The sequence below is a fragment of the Thermobia domestica genome, chromosome 16 (genome assembly GCF_964235325.1).
Source record: "Thermobia domestica chromosome 16, izTheDome1.hap1.1, whole genome shotgun sequence".
In the NCBI taxonomy this organism is placed as follows: domain Eukaryota; kingdom Metazoa; phylum Arthropoda; class Insecta; order Zygentoma; family Lepismatidae; genus Thermobia; species Thermobia domestica.
Genome location: NC_137469.1, coordinates 71,559,222 through 71,577,929, shown reverse-complemented (window position 1 = coordinate 71,577,929; position 18,708 = coordinate 71,559,222). Strand labels below are relative to the sequence as shown.

The following is an 18,708-nucleotide window of genomic DNA, read 5'->3' as shown; positions in this document are numbered from 1 at the left end:
AAAAAGACCACATTCCGTGCGCGGGAACTCCTGTAAATTGTACAGCGGGGGACACTTCTAAATGGTACAGCCATATGGAGATTTACGGCTAAGGTGTACCATTTAGAAGTGTACCCCGCTGTACACTCATCGGTAAAGATCACTTTGCCGCATTTTGGTATTGTGTCGAACGTCTGAAGGAGTGCCGCACATGCTCTCCGATCCATGTCTTACATTAACATTTATAAAGGGGTAACGGGAAAACTTACATTAGCATTTATCAAGGGGCAACGGGACTTTGTAGCCACCCTGTGTATATATGGTCATTTAAATACATTTGAAGAAGGAATCAGTAAAACCCAAAAAACGTTAGAATTACAGTTCATTTCAAAGGAAATAGAAAAATACTTTCTCGTATAAGTCAATAAAATAAAATAAAAAATAAAGATGGCTCGTGTACTCAACATTGTTAACCATTAAGTACATAATTTCCTGCTTGTTGCCACGTAATTAATGACTGTCATGGCCGTCTATTGTTCTTAAATATGTCCTAGAAAGGAGGAAAGTTACATAATTGCTGTGAATACGTATAGTATGAGCCTCTTGTATACGATTCCTCAAGTGGTTTTTCAGATCTTACGGAAACCACACAAAAGACAGTTAATAAATCTAATTTGCGGTTACTTTGATAGTTAGTAAGGCTTCACTCTGAAAGTGGATTATGCTTATATGTGGTATCCATTTCTTTTAACGATATTTATAGAAAGTGAAAGGAGACATCGAATTCACTTTCATTTCTAGAAATTTGTCAAATGGTTGGTCAGCACATTGATTGACATGATTCTGGTTCCAATTACAGGTCATTAGTAGCGGAGGGGTACTACATGTACTTTCTATTTTCGTGATTCCCAGTCGGAACCAAGCTTGTATCCATAAATTTTTGTTGGTAGAAGTCTAAGCTTTCGGGGTGGGTCTAATACTACAAACCACTACGTCTATGTAGTGTTGAACGGGTATTACGAAAAGATATTGTAAAATACTTCCACCTATATTTTCAGAAGATAGAACTAGATTGTTTTTATAAGAGAAATAGTACAGATGAAGTGTAAGATCAAATTTTCATGCTAAATCAACCATTTCCCTATTAAACAGTATAGTTTCATTAAGAAAACAAATGTATATTGACTTAGGAAATTGGGGGGGATCCGGACCCGGTGGACCCCCCGTGGGTACATCCTGATTACAGAACTTGCAAATCTGATCCCTTGTATTGAAGGAAGGAAACGTCAGTGGTGGACGTTAAACTTGAAACTATCGAAGATATCCTACATTCGATTTCTCGTACTCTTAGACATAGTAGGACCCTGTACACATTATTGACACTCTTTGAACACCTCCAAATGACACAAATTCACCTCTTGTAGATACTGTGTTGTCCAAGTATGTCCCAGATGTATGTATAAAATGTGCAAAATATATATGTCATCACTAGAGCCCTGATTTTCATGTACAAACTAACTCCAAAATATGCATGCAAATATGCACGAAAAATATCAAAAATATGCATTCAAAAAATTTAACATATGGACTGAAATATACGTACACTAAGAAAATAAAATGTCAGCTTCTTACAAAAATATCTCATCTTATGATCTCTGATGCAATGAACTATTAACATCTTCCTTAGGTTTTCTTCTATCAACTAGGGATGTGCAAAACCGGTTTTTATAAAAACCGAAAACCGGTTTCTACAAAACCGAAAACCGACATTTCGGTTTTCTCCAAAACCGGTTCGGTTTTTCACCGAAACAGGTTTCAGTTTTCTCCAAAACCGGTTTGGTTTTCTCCAAAACCGGTTCGGTTTTTAGCGAAACTGGTTTTGGTGAAAACTTTTTGAAAACACATAAAACTATTTCTGTGGAAATGGATTCGGTTTCCGGAGAACAACGAAACACCATTCTGGTCAAAAATAGAACAAATTTTGGAAAAAAACCGGAATCGGTTTTGAAGAAAACCGAAACCGGATCAGGTGAAAAACCGAACCGGTTTTGGAGAAAACCGATAACCGGTTTCGGAAAAACCGAAACCAGTTTCGATGAAAAACCGAAAACTGGTTTCTATGAAAAACCGAAAACCGTTTTTTTGAAAATTTTCAAAAACCGGTTTCGGTTTTTCTAAAAAACCGAAAAACCGGGTTTTGTACCCACCACTACTATCAACCTTCTGTGTTTATCTCTAAAGAAACGTTTTGTGGGTCAAAAAGTTTCTTTCTATATCAGCAGAAGTCACTGGTACACACAGAAAAGAAAGTATTTGACAGTTAACAAATTTTCTTTTGTCAATAACTCGAGAACAAATGAATTAACTTGGATCTTTTTGTTGATATCATTAGAATAGTTATAACTTGATAACTTGCCAAAATCGGTACTCTATTAGGTTTTTTTTTTTTTGTTGAGTTATTAGGAAAAGAAATTTTGTCAACTGAAGAATACTTTCTTCCGTGACTGTACATATGAAAAACACCAAATGTCTTCCTGTGTTACATTCTCTCCTAATCTCGTTTTCACCATTAAGTACATTTGCAATGGCACAAATTGTTTTGTACCCGAGATTTTTGTCTAATACCTTGCACAGTTTATCTGACGCCAGGGTGCGAAATCGCGGGGGGGACGGGGGAATTTCCCTCCCACCAAAAATTTTATGCTTGCATTTTCCTCCCACCAAATTCTGTAGGTGGGGAAGGACAGATGGAAAACAAATGCAATGAATTAATAAAATGAAAAAAACTTCATAATCACACCTTCTAAATAGTGTTAAAATAAATCAGTAGCATGTCTATAACTTGCTTATAGGCTATAAGGGGTTTCTATAAGGGAAAAATATTTAGTGCACTGCAGACAAGCGTCTGATACAGGGAGTAATGATAGGGAGTTTGATCAAATAAAGGGGCAGGTAATCCAGGACTTAGTAGACGAAGTGGAAAGAAGGTTTCGTTCAAATATGTTCTAAAATACTTTTCAGTGTTTGAAAATAAAGATCATAATAGCATGAGTGGTTTATACGGTAACATAGACGTAGGGTCTATATAATGCAGTTAAATTGTTGGGGTTGAATTATGACACTGCAGTGTCAGAATGGGGAGAGTACAAGTCAAGTTCTAAGTTGGTAAATGATTTTGGCCCCAAGGGCGCATCCAGGACGGTTTTCTGGGGGGGGATTGTAAAACTGCTACTTAGAGCTACTTTTAAGAGCACCAAATTCCGGGATGGGTTTTATTTATATATAAAATAAAAAAGTTTTCTCTTCTGAGGGGGGAGGGGCTATTGCCCCCTGGATCCGCCCCTGAATGAGTCTCTTTTAAAATTATGGGATGCTGTTACTGCTGCTGATACGTGGGTTTCGTCTGACCATCACACGTCCAACTCTCGTTACACACGGAAAGAAAGTGAAGAGATCTTTTCTAAGATATTCAATACTCGTACTATTGTGGCTCTCCCCACTAGTCTAGTAGCTAGCACGCAAGAACCATCTTTGGTGTACGGAGTCCCAGGCTCGATTCCTGGTGGAAGAGCATCACAAAAATTCGAACGATTACGGTGGTTCGGATTCTACCTTAAACTGTAAATCCACATCTCAGAGCCTCGCTGCTGGAAAAGGAATGCTAAACTTAAATCACCAAATCAATCGTATTGTGCTTGTGCTTTCATTTTTTAAAGTTTAGCGTCCTACGAATATCCACCAAGGCTAAGGAAGGCGGTCATGATGAGATAGATGATAATGATAGATTAAGAAAGTGGAACGAAACGGTAGGACTCCGAGAAAACCCCCATACACAGTGTTTATATACCACAAGTAGAATTTGCCGCAAATTAGGATGCCATGCACCTGACATGAACGCTCTACCACTGAGATAACGCGGTTTTTCGTTGTGCCTTCAAGTATTTGTGTTGAAATCATATATGTTATTTATAATAATACATGCTTCCTAATAATACGATATAGATACATAGTATTATTTAGACTTATGTAGGTGGCCGGATATCTGAGCGACCAAATTGAAACACTAAATACAGTGAAGAAACGTGAAATTCACAAATAATAATAAAAACTATACTCTGACTCTACAGTTCATGGGACTATGGCTGGTCAGGTGGAGCGCTTCAACTTCGTATGTCTAATGTTTGGTTAGCACATCGGTTCTCACGCGCTATTATTTCTGACTTCTAGATCTCACACCACTATTTCCGTGAATGTAGTTCTCCTTATGATGGTAAACACAAGGGGTATGTGCTCCCACGGGAGTCTAACTCTGGTCCATACGCACCGAATTGTATATTAAATGCAGTAGATAAGTGTAGTAATTTAGGTTAAATGAATAAATACCATTATTAAAGTATTTTAAAATACAACGACGACTAGTTTGAACATTTATTATTATTATTATTATTACTATTATTATTATTACTATTATTAATATTAATATTAATATTATTATTATTATTATTATTATTAATAATAATAATAATAATAATAATAATAATAATAATAATAATAATAATACATGAATATTTAAACTTTTTTGAGCCCCCACTTCATGTGCGAAGCACAGTGAGGCATTAATATGGACCGCTGAACTTATTCCCCCCCCACCATTTTCAAATGATTTCGCACCCTGTCTGACGCTATTTTCGCAAGACCCTGAGTTGTTTCACTGGACAGTCTGCGATAATTCGCCCAACAAGGAGAGTGAATGCTGCAAAGCACTCTTACGGGATTTCAACTGTCTGATAATTTCAGGTATTCTCGAGAAATGGTTGTGTATGTACTTAATTTTGTTCTCAATGCCACTTGTAGAGAAATATTTTTGAGACACACAAATAGTGGCTACATCATTGGGAGTTAATGAGTCTACGCTGTCTTCACTTGATTTAAGTTATCTGCGTAATACGGCACCACGAGCTCCACTGGTTGAGAAGGTAGTGGAACATTTTTCGCAACTTCACGCAAGATACGTACGTGCGATGGAGCCTTCACAAATACTTTTTCACATTTGCTACAAGCGCGTATACTGCTAGATAATTGCATCTGATTGTTTCTGCTACGCAATGGAAACCGTGTGCAAGACAAGTCAGGTGGACTAATTTAGGATAGGATACAACACTTTCTTCTATTATTCTGCACAAAATTTTATCCTACATTTGCGTTTACAAAGTGAGTCAGTTCACTTTAAATATAACCTACTTTCTTGTGATGTACTCTCAAATATGCTAGTATGCAGCAATAAAATTCGGAAATATGCAGTATTCTACAAAGTTTACGAAATATGCATGCACATCGAAATTCACTCAAAATATGCATTTATATGCACCATCACATGCGTCTCAAACGAATCCTTGCAAGTTCGTCGAAAAGAAGAAAACATGAATGCATTTGGATACGCGAAGCACACATTATAAACACGCTTGGTATAAACATCTCTACTAAAAGTTTTTAAAAGCTCTTTTATTTTTTATAGCGTATCTCTCAGTAGATACAGGAGTCGACAATCTCTTAAATAGAAATAAAAGAACACGTTTTCGAAAATATCACTCCTAAGGGGGGAAGGGAACTATTTCTATAATATTGAAATTTTCCTTTATTTATTCAGCTGAAGTTGAGATTTGCTTAAAATTCTATACTAATTTTTTTCCAGACTTTTCCTTATAAACCAGAAATTTGGCTACGCAATTTATAACGTCATTATTCTTGGGCGCCCAAACTTATGCACTGTACGAAGTATTTTGAAATATATATATATATATATATATATATATATATATATATATATATATATATATATATATATATATATATATATATATATTAGCTCCTTGTTTTGTAGACACTATCTAGCTCACTGTCTTCTTTTTTTATGTTCTTCATTTTCTTAAAGATATTTACTAAAATTAAAAAAAAAAAAAAAACTTGGGGATGGGCTTACAAAAGAGTCTATAAAGTTCAAAGTGTGAAATTCGGTATATAAATTCTTCATTACAAATAAAGGAATACATGTTTCAGAGATTTTCAAAAATTCCTTATGGGGAATTTGGGTATAGTTTCTAAAATACTGAAGTTTCCCTTTCTCTCAGAAAAGAGATTAATTTTGAATAATCGGTTAATTTCGAGGTGTAAAATTTGGCATATAAACTCATAGTTAATATCAGGGAAATAATCTTACATATCTAGCGTTACCTAAAATTCTGCTCCTAAGGAAAAAAAAATCTATAACATTGAAATTTTTCTTTATTTATTCAGAAATAGCTTAATTTGAAGAGGTGCTTGAGTTCGAGATGGAAAAAAAGGGACAAGTTTTGCCGATACATGTCACTACAGTTTTCGTATCTCTGTAATGTAGTTTTTACCTTTTACGAAAATTTACAATTTATCTTACAAATTTCAACCTAGAGACTTCAAATTTTTAGAGAAGGAACTTCATAACATATCAAAGGCAACAATCCGTGCCGATTTTTTTTTATTTTGAATTGTCTTCATTGTTGAAACAGTTCAATTGTTAAAGGTTTGGATATCCATTCCAAAAATCAAGCCATTTCAACAATGAAGAAAATTCTAAATAAAAAATCGGCATGGATTGTTGCCTTCGATAGGTTATGAAGTTTCTTCTCTAAAAAATTGAAGTCTGTAGGTTGAAATTTGTAAGAAAAATCGTGAATTTTCGTGAAAGATAAAAAATACACGAGAGAGATTCGAAGACTGTAGTGACATGTATCGGCAAAACTTGTCCCTTTTTAAACTAACCTTAAACATTTTCGAAAGTAATGCTTGTAAGCGGGAAAGGAGGGTATTTCAAATTTCTCTATCGATAGTGAACACATGTTCCAGTGTTTTTCGAAAATTACGCTTTCTGAAGGAGAAAAAAGAGGTAGTGGAATTCCTATAATATTAAAATTTTCAGTTTTATATTATATTAGACTTTATTTTTCCTGTGCGAAGAACGGGCAATTTTGTCGGTAAATAAATAAAGAATATTTTTTCCGCAGTTGTTGATTATTATTAAAATATAATTGTTCATTGACAAAAGAAGGGAAGCAATTATGTTTAGTTTAACTTCTTTTCACAAACTGTACCTAAGAAAGTATTTGCACACGAGCATATCGGTAGTAATGAAAATGAAACCTTTCTGTTTAACGCCCCACGTTTTCGCCCTTTAGACTAAAGGAGACGATGACTAAGTACCCGTATTTGTAGCGTTTGCAAAGCGATTTTATTGGTCTTGCATACGCTTGAAATACGCTGACCATGTATTTAAATGTGGATGGCTAATCACAAACGCGAAAGCAATAAAAACGCGGAGAAAACGTTAGCTCGAGCGTATTTGGGGCGTTTCGGAACAATAGGCTGCCTGCTATTTAAAGGAAGGGGAAAAAAAGGAAAGACGTGTTGCCAGGCAAGGGGATTTTAGCAAGAAACTGCTGCTTTGAAGATGCTTTATGCAGAGTACTGGAACTCCGCTATTATAGACCTGGACTTGGCAAGAAAGACCTGGAAACCCTGACTGGCTCACAGTATGATTTATAAGTCTGACATATTAAAGTTACCAAAGCCACCTTAGTCGCGTTCGCTGTAGGGGGTAACGCTTCGAAAATGCATTCCCAAATAGCCACAGACTAAGACAAGTGATGATGATGGAAGAATTGGTGGAATGAGAAAGTGAGAGGAAACGGGAGTACACCGAGAAAGAAAACCCACTGACACGATGTTATCCATCACAAACTTACTTGGGTCGGGAATCGAAGCAGGGAACCCACACACCAGAGATAAGCACTCTACCACTGAACCACCGTGCTCCTTCGGGTAGTAATGTAGTCCAACTCGGCCACTGTTACAAAATGAACCAACATGAATCGGTACAGCACAGGATGAATGGGGACAGATTGCATACAATGACTGCATAGTGCATCAAGACCTTAAGCTACCTATAAGGTCACTCTTGATAGTTCTTAAAATAGTAATTTTTTATTTATTTGTTTTTGTCATCATCTCATATGTTTAAGGAAGAGGATTATAAATGGTGGGAAGATCGTTGGTATAATGACAAAAGCAAATCTTTACTTATTACTTTTCCCCTTTTTTCTCTTTCTTTCGGAACGTGCGAAGGTCGCCGTGTAACCGTCTGCAAAGCCCAATCAATGCGCGTGTTTTCCCTGTTCAACAGTCTCCTCACAGCTTTCCACAGGTGCGCTTGAGGATACAATCATCTCTAGTGCATCCATAGTAGCAGTGTATTGTTGTAGTGGTGTGTGACAGTGAGGAAGTAGCTGAATTTATAGCACCTGAAAACGTTATTACCGTAACTCAATCATTATGGTTCTAATAGAGCGAAACGGTAAGCATTTGTTTTTCCAGCAGAACTTTGAGTTTCTTAAAAAAGAATAATTGCTTTTATTCACTTTTAGTGGGGCACGGTGGCTCAATAGTAGAGCGCTTGCCTCTGATGTATGGAGTCCCTGGTTCAATTCCTGGCCAAGTACTCCCTTTTCTTCCCACAGTCTCATTCCATCAATTATTCCATCATCATTCATTTACCTTTATCATTCGTCTCCCTTAGCATACACAACATAATGGTAAGGCATAAAACTGAAAGATTTCATTTCATTTATTCACTTATACTTACTTTTTATACATTTTTATGTTTTGAATGGTGGTGCATGTCGCTTTTGGGGAGCCTGGTTTTGAGTTTGACTTCCGGCGCTGGTCCAACATCATGAGGCAATTATGAATTGAGAAGCAACAAACTCCAATCTAGAAAGCCGGAAGTAACAATGATTGGAACCGATGTGCTGGCCACACATCACTCAACTAGAAGCTGCCTAGGCGGTCATAGCCTTTCGTAGATTAGTATACTACAGTGCAGGGATGATCAAACTCTAAATCCCCGTTCTTGGCCTCAAGCGAACCCGAATCCGAGTACGAGCGAGTGCGAGCTCTCGCCAGGCCAGGAGGACTTGCACAAAGGAGAGTCATTGAAGATAACGAGACTGAGCTTTTAGTGAGCGCAAGTCCAACTATGTTAATGATCTCGATTCTTATTGAGGATAGCGAGCCTAAGCTCAAGAGAGTGTGGCTCTAAGATAGGGAGAGCCTCTTTGAGGTTAATGAACGCGAGCCATATTAAGGATAGTGGCCCCCGAGCTCTTAATGAGCGAGAGCCAAATAAGGTTAATGAGCGTGAGTCTAATTGATGATAGCGAGGCTGAGGTCAATTGAATGCGAGTTTGAGCAAGGGAGAACCTCATTGAGGTTAGTGAACGCGAGCCCCATTTTGGATAGTGAGTCTGAGTTCTCAGTGAGCGTAAGCCCAATAAGGTTAATGATCTCTAGTCTCATAGAGCAGTGGTTCTCAAACTTTCCGATAACGCAGACCCCCTGTGCATTCGGAAAGTCATCCGCGGACCCCTTTGCAGTGATATCTGAAATTTCACGTGTATTGAAAACTATACTAATTAGAATTACCACTGACAAGAAGATCAAGAAAAATATTGCAATAAGTAATTTATTCTAAAGATACATGATTGTTTCCTAGTGAACGAAATTTCAATTAAAAATACAGTAACTTTCAAGACTGAAAATCAATGTACTTTTTTTTTTTTTTTTTTAAATACACTTCACTTGATAAACGATGACCTCAAATGTGGGATCACTAATATGAGGAATGGAATTTTTTCTATTTTTCCGTAATGGCACTGAAATCTGGAATAAGATTTGTCACCATTAATCTTAGGTCTGATTCCACATTAAGATGATTTCGCTTTCTATTCAGGCTTTAATACTGCAAAGAGCAGAAAAAGTCTGTTCAGATAAGTAAGTGGTAGGGAAAGGCATCAAATGTTGCAATGCCTCTTTAGACAACTCTTTATACTCAAAGGGCAGAAATTCAGTACAGTAGGAAAACATTTAAATTTACAAATGTAAGTATAATTTCTAATTGCTTTCTTTTTAGTAACTGAAAAAAAAAAAGAACTTTTGCATAACAGCTATGAGTTCCATTTTATTATAACACATTTCAATTTTTAGGCGTCACGGATCCCCTGGCTACGTCCCACGGACCCCCAGGGGTCCGCGTACCTCACTTTGAGAACCACTGTCATAGAGGATAGCGAACCTGTTGTCAAGAAATGTGAGTCTGAGCTAGAGAGAGCCTCATTAATTTTAGTGAGCGTGAGCCCCATTGCGGATTTTAGTGAGCGTGACTCCGAGCTCTTAGTGAGCGTGAGATGATCTTCAGTCTCATTGAGGATAGCGAACCTGAGCTTGAGCGAGTTGAGTCTGAGCTACGGAGAGCTAATCGAGATTATTGAGTGTGAGCCCTATTGAGAATAGTGGGTCCGAGCTTTCAGTGAGCATGAGCCCAATAAGGTTAATGATCTTAAGTTTCATTGAGGATAGCGAACCTGAGCTCAAGAAATGCGAGTCTGGGCTAGGGAGAGCTCATCAAGATTAGTGAGTGTGAACCCTATTGAAGATAGTGAGTTCGAGCGCTCAGTGAGCGTGAGCCCAATAAGGTTAATGATCTTGAGCTTCATTGAGGATAACGAACCTGAGCTCAAGAAATGTTAGACTGAGCTAGAGAGAGCCTCATTGAGGTTAGTAAGCATGAGCCCTATTGAGGAAAGTGAGCCCGAGCTATTTCCAGCGCGAACCCAATAAGGTTAATGAGCACGAGTGTTATTAAAGATAGCGATCTTGAGCTCGAGCTTGAAGTCTGACCTTGATAGAGCCTCATTGAGATTAGTGAGCATGAGGTTCATTGGGGATAGTAAGCCTGAGTATTTTTACCTTATATATTTTTCTCTCTCTCGAAAACTGAATTGAGATATTCGTGACAAGACGAAATCAGCCTTATATCTCGTCTCATCTCATTCTCATCCCTATCTCGCACAAGAGGTGAGTACTCTACCCTATGCCACCGTTCTTCCGTGAGAAAGTAGAGGGGATAGTATGACACATTTCTAGAGACTGGTCTAAACGTAAAGGAGATATTGAAATTAGATTTTGGCTAGTAGTACTTTGTCTGTACACCAGTGGCGTACGTACAGGGAGGTTTTCAGGTTGTAACTCCCCGTTTAACAAGAGACTCGTATTTGTAAAAAAGATAAATAATTACGTATTAAGATATGCATAGAAACACCCTAAAACAATATAAACCTGGGAATTGGTTCCTCCTCGATAAAATTCTGTGTACGCTATATCTATACAGAATATATGTGGAACGGAATTCAAACTATCTTCTTCGGCATGTAGAAGACAGGAAGCTGTGATATAAGAAATCTATAACCTGTATCTTTGTATATTGGTTTACGTAATTATACGAAGTCCTAACTGACTGATCAGCGCCTAGAACAAACTGCTTAAGTTATAAACTTGAAATTTGGACAGCACATAGGATTTGTGATGTAAGATACTTGCAAGGAATGATTTTTTGGAAATTCGACTAGAAACGGGAAGGGGATGAAGATTGCAGTTATTATAATGAGATGCCTATATCTCAGAATTCGATAAGGTTAAAGACATGGCATTTTGTGTTTTGGATCTAAAATAATTAAACTCATATTTCACATGTTTGAGATGCTTCAGATGTTTTATATGTTTGACCTAGAATGGAAGAAAAAGGGGTGGGGTAGTTCACTAAGTTGCCCATAAAAGAGGGGTTCGAATTTCGTGCGAAACTTCAAATTCAGACGAATTCTATATGAAAGAACGGAAAATATTGAATCTAGTAGCACGTGGGGACATTTGCTAGTATTTTAATAAAGTTAGTCAAGTCCAGTATACTTGACAAAGAAAGAAAAAAAAGACTTTCGCTAATCTATATATGAACCTGTGAACTACTTTTATGTTGAAAAGTTTTATTATAAAACTTTCACTGCCTTGTGGTACTTGGAAAAGACTATAGTGTACAATTAAAAAATATTAACTCGCAGTTAATATCTTAACGATTCTTCCTAGTTTCTAAGGCGACTAAAAAATAACACTATATTGACCAAAGAAAGTCTCGTTGATACATTTTGTCTACTTAATACAGTGTTCATAAATGAATGATTATGTTACTAAGAGGCAGAACAACTCACACGGATTAAGCTGCATCACCAGAGAGAACAAACCTTCGTATAAAGTAATTTATCTGTAGTAGATTGTACAAAATTTATTTCACAAATGTGAAAAAATTGATTTCCCATACCAATTCAGAGCAGCTAAAATTCAATCGCTGCATTATTCACATTACCTTATTACCGGTTGAAATATAAGAAGTGTTTCCGGAATGACGAACAGTGCTGAGTGTGAACCCCATAGTGCACTCATTACGAGGATTTTAATACGACAATCATTCCTACCACTTACAACTAATTTAATTGTTCGATTCAGACTTTCGGAACACCGTTATACTTTGGCTTCTCCGACCTTAAATTATCTATCTTAAAACCCTCAATTCCGCGGAAGGAAACATCTCTTAAAAAAATATTTGTCTGTAAGTTTTCGAAGCACTTTATATTTTGATGAATAAATTAGGCGTAAAGGGATTAGCCTGTCACAAAATTACAACCATGAGTTCCCACATTATTCTAATACTTTTACGAGGTAGGAACTATGAACTATATATTTTAGTAGTCTTCAAAGAACCGTAACATTTATAAATATAGTGATTTACATATTATATTCATAGTTATCATTGCGAAACATCACTGGGAAAACAAATAATCAGTTGCGGTAGTAGAAGGAAAATATCGGATAATTATCTCCCCGCGAAAAAAATAATAATCAGTATTGGAAATCCTCATATGGGAACTTGAAAAATGAATTAAAACTTGAATTTTAGATTTTTCACTTAATTCCGACGAGAAATAAATAAGTGCCATATATGACACACTTACAACTCACAAAGAACATTCCAGATGACACCAAAATCTCTTATTCATACATGTCAATATCTCACACAGCAGACAGAACAGTCATTTGATGCCTTTGATAAATCACGAAAAACCTAAAGTGAAAAAAGAGTATGTGCCACATATGGCACGGTATGCGGTAAGGGGTTAAATTGGTCACAAGGAAGCGGGTGAGCGGGTAGATTGATATCAAAGTTGCACCACCCGAGTGTGACGTAATGTCACGTGGCATTATTATGGGGTCAAGCAGTGTTTCTTCCAGACATTTTTTGGGGGGCACTGCCCCCCGGAGGATACCAAAATAATACGTCTAATATAATAATAAATAGAATAGTACCAGCAATGCCCCACGGAATCCTAAGTATGCCCCCCGGAACATTTTTTCTAAAAAAAAAAAAAAAAAGAAAAACACTGAGGTGGAACAAAAAGAGCCCTGCTCGCTGACGCTCGCTCAGCTATGTTTCGTAACGTAAGTGAATCGCTTTTTACGCATTATATATTACGTGCAATGGCAAGTGAGTATTATTTTTATACTGTTTTAATGATAAAAGTGTTATAAAATTTTTTAAAAATAAAACTTTCCCTGGATCGGGTTTGAACCCACACGAAAAGCGATTTTCATTATTAGCCCGTGCGTTAGCATGCTTGGCCACCAGGACCGACAGCAGTTGGTGTTTGATTTGTGCTACGGATAACTACGACCAATCATAACCGTGTATTTAGCTCCTATGGCTAGGTTCGAGCGTGATTAAAATATATGCATTTCCAATGTATTTTGTAGTGAATCTACTTGAACAGACAAGTATTCCAACTTTGTACAAAGGAAATTGGAATGAATAATTAAAGAACAATCCATGCACATTTTGATTATTCACGAGAAATTTCCATTTCTCATATAAAGCTATTACTTCAAATGGCTGAGAAAAATAAACGAATAAACGAACATACAATCACTTAAACACATTTATCGTTACTCTTTCTTTCTTATACAATAGTCAACTCTTGTTACATTAGACTATCCTGGACGCCATAACTGTCTCTCTCTTGCAAGTTCATTACTGCAAATGATTATTTCTATTAATGGAGACCAATAATCTTTCTTTAAGACAATAAAAAGTCATTTTCCTCTCTTCTGCTAGAAAGGCTTAGCAAACGAACATTATTATTGGAACATTATTATAAGTATATATATATATATATATATATATATATATATATATATATATATATATATATAGAGAGAGAGAGAGAGAGAGAGAGAGAGAGTTCTTTTTCTTCTTGTTCTTTTTAATGTAAAAACATATGTTTATAAGAGAGGAAACGAGAAGTTTTTTTTGTTTTTTTTTTTTATCATTTTAGGTTCTTAACGCTCTAATAATTTACCCATACATATTGTACTTGGTTTTCGATTTTATATTATAATGAAACCCATTCAATTACCAACTCTGCCATCCCTTGTCATTCCAGCATTATGCTACAACCCCAACTGCCAAAAAGAAGGAAAGAAGGAAAGGAAAAGAAGGAAAAGAATACAGCTGTTCAATATAATTTCCATTATAATAACACATGTGTTACTTACCTCACTAATATAGGTAAATGTAATTGCTTTAAAATACGTAGTGTTATTATGAAAATTGTAATTTATTATTTTGACATATTTAGATACACTCTATACCTCCATTTGTGGGGGCTGATGGTGGAAGACGGAACACCAACATTCTTTTGTACTTGAGCGTGGTGAGGGCAAAAACTTCTTCTGTTTCCTATCAGGTTATGTGAAACAGATTATAGTAGCAGTTTCCAGAAACTTCCAGCACCCCTCTTATGCATAATGGAATAGAAAAAGTGTAGAGTTTATTTGATATCAGATAGGCCAATTATGTGGACTATTGAGATTTGAATCACTGGAATCATATAAAAGCGAAAACTACCCTGATGATTGCGGATTCGAATTGCATCCAAGCAGTGGCGGCTCATGAAGGAAGTCACATTGGTAAAAATTAAAATGTTAGCTGTATAAGCTAAGGAAGGAAAACTTGCCTAATGTTCTTATTCTTGTATTTTTGTATATTTTCTTCCCTTGTAGTGATTAATTTATATATCGCGACAATATTCGGGAAATGGTATTTTCATTATTTAAAATGTAGTTTAACACCGAAACCAGGGGTAAAAGTGGATCTGAAAAGGTAGGGGGACAAATCACGTCATGCCGTCCCTCGTGCCTATCTTTGTGTATTGTATTTTTTTTTAGCAAGTGGAGGGACACCATACATATCTTTTGGAAGTGGGGTAACGGCGTCCTTCCGCGTTCTCCCCCACTTTTACCCTGACCGAAACAATGCATCGAGCAACTTCATTTGTCTTTTGGGAATGAAGTACCATCCAATAGAGTTGTGTACAATTGGTTTTCCGAATTCCAGGATAGTCGTATCAGTGATAAACTTCGTGAGGGTCATCCATGTATGTTTGTTGTTTCCAGTAATGATGATGTGCGTAGAATGATTACGAAAGATCGACATGTGACATATCGTGATTTTCAGGCGTTCTTGAACATTTGCATAAAAGTAGTACTTACGATTTTACATGCTTTCAAACCATTGAATCCCACAGAACTTGACCGAAGCATAAAAAGAGCCTTTTATGAATTCGTGTAAAGAAATGCTCCAAAAAATTCAACCGAGGAAAGTCAAATTTAGAGTACTATATCGTTACATGGGACGAAACTTGGATTTGTTCATACTGAAACTAAACAGTAATCCACTATTTAGGTGTTTCAAAATGAGCCGAAACCAATGAAAGTACTTCGTTTGAGGAGTGCTGCCAAGCAAATGATCGCTTATTTCCTCGGTTGTACCAGACATGTAGCAACTATAGCTTCAGAAGATGGAAGGACTGTAAATGATGAGTGGTGTACAACAGTTTGATTTGTATTATCTGAAGCAGTTGTTGGCGCATTCCGAATAGCGGTTTCTGAGATATTTCTTCACACTGCTGTGAAAGATAAACGAATGAATTTAAACAATTAAAGATAATTTAAAGATGAAAAGATCTATTCTTCGGAATTTTACAATAGCAGAACACTAGCATCATTGATAGTAATAGTTTGAAAAAAAGGTTTTCCAGCAACCCTCGTATAATATTGATTTGTTTAGCTTTATGATATTTTATTAAATAAGTATATAGAACATCAATTGACCTTCACAATTAATTTTTATTTTATTTATTTTTGTAGGTTTCCATTTGAATGGGAAAGCGCACATAATGGCCAATTACTCAGATGTAAGTACTGATCTATTTATTTATTTTTGTAGCTCTACCATACATGACTAGACGCCTATGAGCGGTTGCGTGGTACACATTAAATTGGTTAATGGTTTGATAGTTTATTGGGTTACAATGCCACTTATTCTGACGTTCTTGAGCTACAGTTCCTTACTTCTTTGTTATTATTTAAAAAATAACATTGCATACTTACTCACAACTCTGAATCAACACTGAAGATTCGTGATTGTGGGTGGATATTTTAAGGGGAATTGGGCACTCCAAAAGGCATGCATGCTACTGATAAGACCAGTGCTGTGCTGTGGAAAATCAGCGTCCGGGGCGACAGTATACGACAGCTCCCCCGTACATATGAGTGAGATTCATTTTACGTATAGCTTTTCTTTTTCCTCCCGAATTTTGCGCCCACTTTACTTCGACGCCCGGGGCTGTCGCCCCGCTCCTCCCATCGGCACTGTACTGGATAAAACTATGAGAAACTCAACTCAGTGGTAATAATAATAATATAATTAATAATGGGTAGCCACGGAACGGAGCAAATATTGATTTATACAACAGTGTAGGAGTTCAGGTGTGTGCTGGTTTATATATATATATTAGGGTTATGACTTTTTGTAACCCTATGTTCCTGTGTCACAAATCGATGAACTTTGTTCAAAACTAACGAAAAAGGCATTAATTCGAGTTTGTTGTCGAAAGAGATCACCCCCAAATAATAATAATAATAATAATAAACGATTTCACAATATACGCGTATATTGTGATGATGGTGATTTGGTAGGTCCTTGACCCGAAAGTCCCTGGGGAAGATGAACCGATGGTGGTTTCCCATTGCCTTCCATGGGATGATGACGTCCCAAGGACAGGACCTACAGTTTAACGTGAGGTCGAACCCGGGACCCATTGTGCTCCCACCGTGAATCGAACCCGGGACCATGCGCACCAGAATCGAGCGTGCTAACCATTGCGCCACGGGGGAGCATTTTGTATATGTAGTTTAGAGTTATTTTGTATTTGTATTGTATTGTTTATTCTATATACATTCTACATTATTCATTGTATCGTATATGGATTGTTCATTGTATACGTATTGTTATTGCATAACATAAAACATTTAAATAAATTGAAAATTACAATCTTACATATCAATTCTACAAGTACAAATAGCATAATTATAGCATAATGAACAAGTATTATGTTTTGTTAGACAAAACAAATCTAAGCTTATCCTTCATTTTACAGACCTCATTAAGACCTTGGAGACACTTGATAGCACCCGTTCTCCACATTGATTTGTTCTGGGAATTCTTAGTCTCGATGGCTCTTGGTTCCAAAACTTTTTCACACAGTTTAATGCTTTTTGATAAACCCACAAGCTGCTACATAACTTCTGATAATCACCCACACTGTAGATTTGGTCAATAAATCAATGGTCTGCCCATTTATGAGAGATGAATCTACAAATCTTGAGTAGAGAGTCTCTTCTCTCTGGTAGAAGAATAAATTCCAGAAGAGCTAGTATTGCTCGAGAATTCCATCTTGCATTACTCAATTTTGGTATTTTCTGAAACCACTTTAGGAAATCTTCCAGTTGCTTCAAAAAACCGGAAAACTCGAGTTAAATTAAATAGAAATTTCATAGCATCACGCCATCCAGCTGTTTTCGTTATTTCTCCTTCACCAGTCTCAAAATTAATCTTAAGCTGTTCGTAGTTCTTTACAAGCTCCAGGATAACTGGATAATCGATATTGGGCGATGTGTTATTTCCTCCAAATTCATCATCCATCACAACGCAAAGCACTCGGTCAAGAACATGGTGTTGACAACCAATGAATTGTGGTACTTCCAGTTACTTTTGAGCAAACAGCCTTTGTAATTGAATTACAATCCCATTCCTTCTTCCAGTGTTCACATTAGTAGTGTCCGCAATAATCATTTTTATACTATCCCATAAATTGTATTCATCGAGAACATCTGATATTCCTTTAACCACAGTACCTGCTTTTCCGTTTGGTAGACCTAGCCCTTCTAACTTAACTTCTCTTCGTTCATTCTTCAATACTAGCAGTTGATATTCTTGGCCATCAATATGTTTACCATCAAAATGCAATGCCCAGTTTTCTAAATGTAGTGTTTTCTTCATTTCTTCTTTAAGTTTAATAGCTTCTTTAATAGTAGACTTGTAAATATCAGATTGTGAAGACATCTCTATCGATTCCATCTTGAGATAACTGCCGACAAATGGTTGCTGCTTGCTGGTTGATAACTTGGAAGATGTTACTAATTTTGTTGCAGTTTTGGTTTTGTTATACTTCTTCCTTGTCCTTATGGAGAGTTCATATGAAGATTTGGGTCTCTTCATAATCACTCTCAGTATCTGATGTTTCGGAAGTTGACGTACTTCTTGCCGGTGCTGCTTGTGTTAGTAGACTGCAATAGCATTTTCCTTCGTTAGGATGAATCGATAGTTTAGGAACTCGCAGTCTTTCCACATGTCCTTTGCTT

General features: G+C 36.6%; 2 protein-coding genes across 5 annotated transcripts in view; both read left to right on the top strand.

Annotated features, from left to right (window-relative positions):
- LOC145673149 (uncharacterized) overlaps window positions 1–16,145 on the top strand; it is a 46,941-nt gene extending 30,796 nt beyond the window's left edge. The window contains exon 2 of the mRNA XM_081742572.1: window positions 14,388–16,145. The gene's annotated coding sequence lies outside the window, so the exon portion shown is untranslated. The remainder of the gene's footprint in view (window positions 1–14,387) is intronic.
- Window positions 1–18,708, top strand: part of LOC145673150 (aldehyde dehydrogenase, dimeric NADP-preferring-like) — a 283,014-nt gene that overhangs the window by 212,453 nt on the left and 51,853 nt on the right. For 3 of the 4 annotated variants that reach the window (XM_081742574.1, XM_081742573.1, XM_081742577.1), the window contains exon 2: window positions 16,153–16,199. In XM_081742574.1, the coding sequence (XP_081598700.1) occupies window positions 16,153–16,199 (47 nt within the window). Of the gene's footprint in view, window positions 1–8,325; window positions 8,363–16,152; window positions 16,200–18,708 lie in introns of those variants that run through there. The other variant, XM_081742575.1, reaches the window with a different exon arrangement.